Raw genomic sequence first — 9,969 nt, 5'->3', positions numbered from 1 at the left:
TGAATAGGTAGTCCATTTAGAGCGGCTGAATATTATAAGGAAAAATTTGACAGATGATCGAGACAAAAACAAATGTTTTTGTTGTAATACATCACCTTATTATTGCATCATGGCTCGAACCTAATCCAATGCGTTGCGTACTAAAATAACCACCTTTTTACCTTTATAATGTTTGTTGAACGTCCGTATTATCCAAATACGCAAGTACCTTATGCGTACGATTTTATTCACCTTTACTGGGTTTCAGAATTATAAAGGGGTCCCGCGGAAATCTGGAGACCAATATCTCAGAAAGTATTGACTTCTTTGATAAGAATAACATATTACTGTAATTCAAATTCTTTAAATTAACATCCAAAATGCTTTAGTGAATTAAAAAAATGAGCAAGAAAAAGGTATAACATTGTAATCAGGCCTCAAGGACTACATGTGAAAAACATTTCAAAGCGATCAGTGATGGGGCCCTATATAAGCCTCGAACATAACCCAATGCGTTGCGTACTAAAATACCCATCTTTTAAATGTTTGTTGAACGTCCGTATTGTCCAAATATGCAAGTACCTTATGCGTACGATTTTATTCGCCTCTATATATATATATATATATATATATTTCAAGCCCGTTGCGTACTAAAATATCCGTATTACCCAAATACGCAACGACCTTATTAACTTGTGCGTCAATTGAAAACGGCGTTTACGTTTATAGAAAATTTTCAATGGCTGGAATTCTAATTTCAAAAAAAAAATCCTAAATACGCATTGCCAGTGTAGAAAAATTTCAACTTTGCAATTTTATACGCAATACGTATTTGGGTAACATTTATTAAAATACATGTATTTAACTACCTAAATACGCATTGCGTATATTTTGGCGTATTTAATAGATTGTGTTCCCTTTTCAAAGTATTTTGTATTCTGAGAGCGATTCTGAAATGTTTCCCTTTTACTAGCTTTACTATTAAATAAGTACTGGAACGGTCCAGTTATATTTTAAATAAGATATATGATAATACACACACATAGAAAACCAGGAAAATATACAACACCATTTTGTGAAATGTTTGACATCGTTTTACATTGTTCTACCTACAGTCAGGAGAAAGAAAGAGAATATTTGGTGTTATATCAATACCCTTTTAATTTCAGTTATTCACAAAAAAATCTGCTTTGGAAAATCTAAATCTAATCTGGGAAAGAATCACGAATATGAAGTATAACAAACCTATACTCAGTAAGGGCACAAACCTACTCATATCATTGCCAGGTGGCAATTTGTGTCAAACTGCAGCTCACTTCGCTTCGATGTGCTTGTCAATTTGACGTTACATATTGCGAGCCTACGTCTCTTTCTTTTTCCGGTCGGCACTATGGTAAGACTTGATGTGGAAAAAAATTAGTGGAAAATAATTGTAAACAATCGATAATTAAATAGTCTACACAAGCAAAATGAAATGAAATTACCAAATGAGTTATGTGAATGAACAATAACTAAGTGAGATTTTTATTCTTCTATTCCAGGGTATTGATATCAGCCACAAATACGATCGCAAGGTTCGCAGAACCGAACCTAAATCCCAGGATGTTTACCTCCGTTTGTTGGTCAAGGTGAGTGAACTATCCATACAATATTTGTAGATGCTGGTACCCGTTGGGCAGAAATATCGAAGATTCAGCACCATACCGGGCATTTACAATCGAATAGTATATTGTGAACCGTTTTTGATCGTTTGTTTTGTTTTTCAGTTGTACCGCTTCCTCCAACGTCGCACCAACAAAAAGTTTAACCGTATTGTGTTGAAGCGCTTGTTTATGAGCAAGACCAACAGGCCACCCATGTCCTTGCAACGCGTTGCTCGTTTCTTTAAGGCCGCCCAACAGCCAGAATCAACTGTTGTCATTGTCGGAACCGTAACCGATGATGTTCGTCTATTGAACGTGCCCAAAATGACCGTTTGTGCATTGCATGTCACCCAAACTGCCCGCGAACGTATCTTGAAGGCTGGCGGTGAGGTAATCACCTTCGATCAACTGGCTTTGAAGTCGCCCACTGGCAAGAACTGCCTTTTGTTGCAAGGTAAACGCACCGCTCGTACAGCCTGCAAACATTTCGGAAAGGCACCCGGTGTACCTCACTCCCACACCCGCCCCTATGTTCGCTCCAAGGGACGTAAATTCGAACGCGCCCGTGGTCGTCGTTCCAGCTGTGGTTATAAGAAGTAAACAATTCGCGAAAGATAACACCTCCGAATGTTTATTTGTAATTTAAGTCTACTCTTCTCTCAACCAATTAAAATTGTGACTACATCGCTTGAGAAAATTCCAAAAGACGTGAATAAACAAATCAATCAGTTGGTTGATGGAATTTTTTAAAAACAAAAGTGTGTGTTTGTATTATTGCCTTCCTAAGGAATAATGTGTTCATCTGTTTTTAAAATGTTTTTTACTTTGCAACAAAAACATTTTAAATTATTTTGTTTAAATTTGAGTAATTTGACAGTTTAATAAAATAGTGCTTTGCCAATAGTCGGGACACCAATTAGCAATTAAAGATCAAGTATATATTTGACGGATTATCACATTATTTGGCTTAAGTCTAGTTTAGGGCCCCTTCACGAATCGTTTTGACATTTTTACCATTTTTCCGGATTACAACGGTGTCATTTTTTTTCTGGCGGAAATCGGTATTTCAGATCATATGTGCCTCCAAAATTCCGCAGAAATCTGGAGACCAATATCTCAGAAAGTATGCACTTTTTTGATAAGAATAATCAAAGAACTGTAATTCAAATTCTTTAAATTGACACATCTGAAAAACATATCAAAGCGATCAGGTTAAAAACGTTTGAGATAAAATTTATGTCTACTATTGTAAAAAAAAACATTCAAAACTGATTTTTTTTATAAACGAATTGGATTTTGGATTCCATGGGGGGTTTAGTGAGTTTATTTAAAAATGTTCAAACTTTGAGCTTATAATTATTGCAAAAATGCTGTCTATAGAAAAACGCCGACGGTTTTTGTAATATTTTAGATCAAGTCCGAAGATGGGAACAATCCAATCGTTTAACTCTCTTTGGTACCTCCCAATAAAAATAAAAAAAAACATGTGTGTAATTCCGCGGACCATAGTCTGAGGGAACATATCTGTCGGAAACACCGAATGATGCTGTTTTAAAAGGTATTTTTGTGACATGATTTTTCAGCTATTTGTGATTACAATAGTTGCAGACATTAGGAACAATTTGAGAAAATACACAACATATATATGGGCAGATCAGCGCCGTAGCCAGAGGGGGTTTAGTTTTATTTCGTTTTATAAAGTTCAACACATTTATTCCGGAAAAAATGATATTTTTTCTATTAAAAAAAAGATAATAATAATAATTGTCCAATTTAAATCATTAATTGATTATTTTTTAGTATCACAGCGAAGACTTGGAGGATACGGTAAATAGTTCTGGTCAGGGTGGAATCTTACTTATATCTAGTGTTAATGACCAATTAAGCCTACTTACCGAAAGCCCAATGGTTTGGCATTGGTCACACATCGCTTTACATCTGCCAACAAATTTTCTATCGGATTAAGATCCGGTGACTGCGCATGCCGTTGCATTACGTCTATCCTTTCTGATACAAATCAGTCCTTTGCGAGTTTGCTGGTATGTTTAGGATCATGATCCTGTTGAAATGTCCATTTAATGGACATTTCCTATCTGGTATATGGTTTTAGGTTATTAAAAAACAGGTCCCATGCATTATACTTAACCCTGCATGCTTTACAGTTTTGGCTGTGTATTGAAGTTGATATTCCGTCTTTGGGGGAACTGTCTGGAGCCTGTTCCACATTATAGGACAATTTTTGTTTCATTTGTCCATGTTATGTTACGCCACTTTTCAAGTGGCCAGCCTTTAAGAGATTTTGCAAAACTCAAAGGGGACCTTTCTGTGGTTTCTAGCATATACCTTAGTTTCGATCAATCTCCAGCGTAATGTCAGATCACTGATTTGTAAGTTTAAATTTCATTTCAGAGCACGCTGAATTGTAATTAATTAAAATATCAAATGACAACATAGTTCTTGTTTAGAAAACACGTACTTTTGCTTATTAATTTGTTCTATTAGCATTCCCTTCGACCACTACTATTTTAGTGAACATGTACATTTTCATGAATTTCACCATACTAGAGAAATTCAAGCTTTCTAGATCTTTACATTCCATTCTTCAAAATTTCTTCGCCAGTGATCAAATATATGAGCGTATTTGGTTGTTTAAATGACATTTATAAATTTTTCAACTGCACTACTATTTTTAAGAACACAACTGTATAACTCACTGAACAAGTTTCGGTATTCTGTAAGCGAAACTGCCTGTGCTATTGCCTTCATTTGATTTGGATTTTGTGGTTGTTGTTGTTGTAGCAGCCCTATTGATTTTATACAATGGGCTGAGGTGACAGACGTTGGCCGAGTGAGACTCGGGTGCTGTGTTCAGTTGCCTTGTGTTCCGTTTAGACCAAAATTGCAATTAAAATAAAAATAATAATTAAAGAAAATGTACCTAATTAAAGTTCGTATGTAAATTGTAGCTGTTTTATTTCTGTATTGGTTTATTTTTTTGAAAAAATTACAAATTTAAAATTACATCATGGGAAAACATTTTGATGTTAGTCCTGATTTATATTAGGCGAGTTTACTTGCGGCAATTTTTATCGTTCTCTTTTGAACTTGCTCCATGCGTCTATACAAGGCAATTCGGTTTCCAAAATATTTTTTATTTGTTGTTTTTTCACATTTAAATATATATAAAATGTCAACAAATACGAAATACACAAAACAAATTGCCAGAAAATTGTCGGTACGAGCAATTTTTTTTCATTTCTATACCCCTTGCCCCTCTCTCCAACAAACAAAGACTTGCCGCAAGTAAACTCGCCTAATCTAAATTGGGACTTAGTAAAATATATGCATATTATATTTTTTTTTTTTGTTCCAAGCTCTTTTTGATAACTTCATTACTGGTCATTGTACATGCACATCTACAGAAAAATACTCACATTTAAAATGTCAGCGTTTGTTGTGATTTTGTGTTATCTGGACTCTACTGATTGATTTTAATTGGCTAATGGCGCTGTCAACTACGTGTACACTTGATCACTTAACCCAAAGGTAAATGAGCGATTCCAACAACTTCATTACATGGACTACTCCAAAAGCTTAAAATTAGCAGTATATATTATAGAAACAGGTTTAGATTTACGAAATACACTTGTTCTACGTAAAACAGGAATGGACAGGATTAAACTGTGGAATTTGCAATCAGTGACTTCCTAGTCTAAGGCGCCATAAATAAGCCGTGCATAATTTAATCTCAATTTAATTCTTTGCAGGGGTTACTTAACAGGATTTAAGGCTTCTTCATGCTGCATATTATTAAATGTCAAATTATTTATTTATTCCATTCAATAATACATAAGCCTCCAAGGCCAAAAATAGTTTTAACAAGGACATAATGTCCTAATAATACATAAGTAATACCAGCCTTAACAAAAATTTGCAAAGATTGACCAGAAGAGCCAACAATGTACGCAAAAGAAAAGTAATAAATTCCATTACACGCAAATGAAGTACGTAGCAAACAAGTCATCCAAACAAAAAATATTTCATGTGTCAGAAATTTCTCCAAATAACACCACTAATGCTCAGGTACATAATAGCTCAACAGCTTTAAACGAAAAGCATTATTCGAGTGCGAGAAAATTCAAAGTTCTACCGATAAGTAATTCCACAATCTAGCTACACGTATTAAAAATGATTTTTCAAATGTGGAGTTGTATATCCTGGGTATGAAAATTTGCGTAATTCTCGACGACATATTAAAACAGAACATGTTGTTCAATGAAATTGGTACATCATTCCTAATTGTTTTATAAAAATTACACAATACTTTGGTGGAGACGAATCTTTCAAAATCCATCCCCATGAAGCTCAAAACATAGCTCGACACGTGTTCGCATATCCTCAAGCAAACCCAAAGCGTATAATTCTGTGATCTACGCGCTTTAATCTCACTAAAACTCGTTCAAAAGTACCAGAAAACACTTCAAGACCATAATTAATATTTGTCATCAACATAGCATTAGCCAATCTCTTCTTAACTCACGGTGGAAGATATATGTTTGTGGAATAAAACCTACGAATAACACCTACAACTTTCCTCTGAACAAAATCAATATGAGGTTCGAATGAAAGTTTTTCATCAATGAAAATACCTAATATTTTGAGGCAACAAGCAAAAGAGATCTGGGTTTGGTCCAAAAAAATATTTAGGTCATATGTTAGACAACCAAATCGTATAGCTTTAGTCTTAAAAGGGTTTATAGTCAACGAATTTTCCAAAGACAAAAGCCTTATACGAGCAAGAATACTATTAATTTCACTTTCAAAAATTCTTGGAGACCTTTAATTCCTGCTGAATACAAAGAAAACGTCATCCGCAAATAAAAGGGTTAGTTGTGTCGCCGTCCTCCTTTATTCCTTTACACGTTACAAAGCTAACTTAAGAAAGCATTTGTGTATCCCCCTTTATAAATAAACATTGGCAGATGGTTAACAAACATAACTCCTATTATAATTAAAAAATCTAATAAAAAACATTTTCTGTTTAAAAAATATTTTATTTGTACATATTTTCTATTTCACCTATCGATACATACTATTTTGCAATGTTATTTACAAAAATATATGTAGACACATTAACTTTCTAGAACATGAAGTTAAATGCTGGCATGCTATAAAAATTAATAATTATTAGAAAAAATCAAACAAAATGAGCACTGAGTAATGAAAGCTTACGAAAAAACCGTCCGATAATTTAAAAATGTCATACATGAACTATTTGTCTTAAATAATATTATTTCTAAATATAAATTAAATTTGATAAAATAATAATTACAAGAACTTTTATTCCGAAAGGCAGCGCCAACAGCGTCAGTTTCAAAGTAGAAAGACATTATGGAATTGTATAATAGTCATTGATGAACACCATATTTTAGTCTACAGCTCTACTCTAGGTCGAAATTGCAATCTCAAAGGCGGATCACGAAAACGCCAACGTGTTACATAAACGAATTTCAGTGTGTGGTCCTTTCCCAATAACTCCTCATTACACAAAATGTCAATCTAAAGGAGAAAGTAATTGCTTAACAGTAAACATTGTTATAAATAAGCGCTTAATCTTACCTCTCGATATTTATCAATGCCATTCAATATTTTCTTTGCTACCAACTTTTTTAGGTGTGTGATAGTTGCTTGGGAACTGCAGCGTATGAAACGTCTTTGCAAATTTTTGAAATTATTGCTCATGCATTCTAGGCATACATTGACTTGTTCGTCCAATCTGTGGAAATCGGATTCAGCATGCGCTTCCATAACCTTTTCGTTATCGTCTTCGTGATTTTGAGGCAAATCTTTGGGACATGCCATATTGCGACTCTTGTAAAAATCACGCTCTCTTCGCATTTCATCTTGAATACATATATAATTAGATTTTAATCAATAATATAATAAAATATATAAATATATATAATTGGTATGTTCCAGAGCATGCATTAATATATAATTTTTTACACCGATAACAATTTTTCTTTATTATAGTAAAAATTAGCAGATTCTTGCAGCAGGGGAACTGACCAAATATATATCAGTCTGTCGGCAATAACAAGCATTACAAACGTATCTTGACTTGATCTCAAAGCACACATATTTGATAACTTGCATAAACAACACATAACTAACATGAGCCACTTTTAACATTATCACCACATGTGTGTCAAATAAATCGCAATATACCCAAAGAACATTGATAAAATAAAAATATTGTCCCCAATTGCGTTTGGAACACGCCATTTTAATACATCAACATTTAATTAGGAAAATCCCAGATACTGCACAGGGTACGACAACATAGTGTATATAGTGGGGCCATAAAAAAGTACATGAAGTTAAGAGAAAGCATAATTTTTCATCAATTCCTATTCACTTTTGTAAAGCTGTGGAAGTCAGTGGCGAATGCGCAATCCACATTTTATAGCCGATTGACGCCATCAATTGCGAATTTCTTTTGCAACAAAACCACTCATATCTTTCATCGCATATATTGGTTTCAACAAAACCAGTCATATCTTTGAATCTAACCTCCTTATGCATATTGTTGGAGAATGCACTGAAGGTAACTGTTAGAAAATAATCACAAAAAGTGCCGTGGTTTGAGGGGTTAAAGAAATTTAAAATTAATAATAAATATTTGTAATAATGTATTTTAATCAATACCATCCTTAAAATAACCTTTTTAAAGGTTTCCCTATAGTCGGCATATGGGTGAATTGAAATGCAGTACATTTTTGATGACAAAAACACTTTAGTACTTCGTGGAAATCTTATGCGCTTCAAATGAATTTGATGAATACGCGATTCAGACGGATCATAAAATAATATATTTTTATTTCAACATTTTTTAGCAATTTGTACCAAATGTTGCCTTTTTATACAAAACTTCAATAAGAGTATAAATTGTGAGAGCTATTTAGAATTTTGTATTACTGAGTATTTAAAAATTTTACTGGAAACATGTTCCTCAATAAAATATATGAAAATATGAAAAACTATATAAATTGCTTGTTTTACTTTTTCTAATTTTATTGTTTGAAGAACAATATCTAAAGCCAATATCATTGAATGTAAATAATTGTTATTTAACATAGTTTTTTTTTTGAATTTTGTATATGTATGCTTATGCACAAAGGTGTTTGTAATCCCTTCTTAAAAGGTTATGATGTAATTGACATTTCCGCTTAAGCCTACACTCATGATTGGAACACTCTATTGACCCCAAAGGCTTCTAACCTAGAAATACTTTACAGAAATCCAATGCTACTGGCTAACTATGCAAAGATACAATGAGATTTGTGCCTTTTTTACAACCGGCATACAGGGAATAGACTCAATTTGTTCTTACCTTCTTGTAGATTTGGCACAAGTTTGTAAACAATATCTTGCATGGTACGATCGAAACTGATATACTGTAACGGGTGGGACTGATGGATGACATTTTCGCAAGTGGGACACGTTTTCTTCTCCTCCAAATGTTTGACTAAACAACTTTTGCAGACTACAAAACAATAACATCAGTAAATAAGTACAATAATTTCATAGGGAAATGCATATAAGTGTATGTATATACTAACAGGTATGTAAACATTCTGTGACAGTAGTGGCGTCTATGAAGTAACCACCGCAAATTTTGCAGGTTATATGCGGGTTTATGGACTTCAGTTTAACTCTCCTTTCCATATCAGTAACTTAATTACACATAGCCGAGTCTTAGTTGTAAAATATTATATTTTTTCTTCACTGTCAACAAATACAACCTGACAACAGACACGACAATAATACATTTCACATTTTCATTTTGAAGTTGGCTACACTGACTGTCAATGTCAAAATGGTATCTGAGTTGCCACGGTGTTTGGATTTTACTTGAACCACGATATTGCGTCGCTCGCAAAGGATCCATACGAGCATTCTGCTTAGCCATTAACGCTTGAAGTTGATGTGCGTTGCGCTTCGAAGTTAAATATATTTTAAACAAAAAAAACGCTCAATGCGAAAATTTTTGGGGCTTAGCTGAATATTTGACATTTGTATGTTGACATTTCGGCGTACAAAAATGCACTTTACAAAATTTAAAAAATGTGAAACTCCTTTTGGCTGCACAATGGTATGTGCAATGGATACGTTGAATTTCCTTTTGGCTGTCCTCAATAAAGGGCTAAGCAGAACGCTCGCGTTGAGCCATCCGTCGCGTTAGATGTTATCGAAAATACAACAACCACAAGGAAACGATAACACAAACGCATATCGTTTCCTTGTGGTTGTTGTATTTTCGATAACAAATAACGCGACGGATGGC

The 9,969-nt window shown here is 33.8% G+C and overlaps 2 protein-coding genes across 2 annotated transcripts; one reads left to right on the top strand and one right to left on the bottom strand.

Annotated features, from left to right (window-relative positions):
- The first annotated feature begins 1,279 nt into the window (after positions 1 to 1,279).
- On the top strand, positions 1,280 to 2,227 carry LOC133334131 (large ribosomal subunit protein eL18). The gene is made up of 3 exons (XM_061542427.1): positions 1,280 to 1,372; positions 1,521 to 1,607; positions 1,746 to 2,227. Exons 1-3 carry the CDS (start codon positions 1,370 to 1,372, stop codon positions 2,220 to 2,222), a joined length of 567 nt encoding a protein of 188 aa, XP_061398411.1. The 5' UTR covers positions 1,280 to 1,369; the 3' UTR covers positions 2,223 to 2,227.
- Positions 2,228 to 7,031: 4,804 nt separating this feature from the next.
- On the bottom strand, positions 7,032 to 9,390 carry LOC133334160 (polycomb group RING finger protein 3). Its single transcript, XM_061542457.1, has 4 exons — positions 9,245 to 9,390; positions 9,016 to 9,168; positions 7,242 to 7,525; positions 7,032 to 7,181 (listed from the first exon to the last, which is right to left on the bottom strand). Exons 1-4 carry the CDS (start codon positions 9,348 to 9,350, stop codon positions 7,056 to 7,058), a joined length of 669 nt encoding a protein of 222 aa, XP_061398441.1. The 5' UTR covers positions 9,351 to 9,390; the 3' UTR covers positions 7,032 to 7,055.
- Positions 9,391 to 9,969: the final 579 nt, after the last annotated feature.

Source organism: Musca vetustissima, unplaced genomic scaffold, assembly GCF_032173495.1.
Source record: "Musca vetustissima isolate MV318-11 ecotype Yass unplaced genomic scaffold, APGP_CSIRO_Mvet_v1 utg3141, whole genome shotgun sequence".
Lineage (NCBI taxonomy): Eukaryota > Metazoa > Arthropoda > Insecta > Diptera > Muscidae > Musca > Musca vetustissima.
This window is presented reverse-complemented; position numbering and strand designations above follow the sequence as displayed.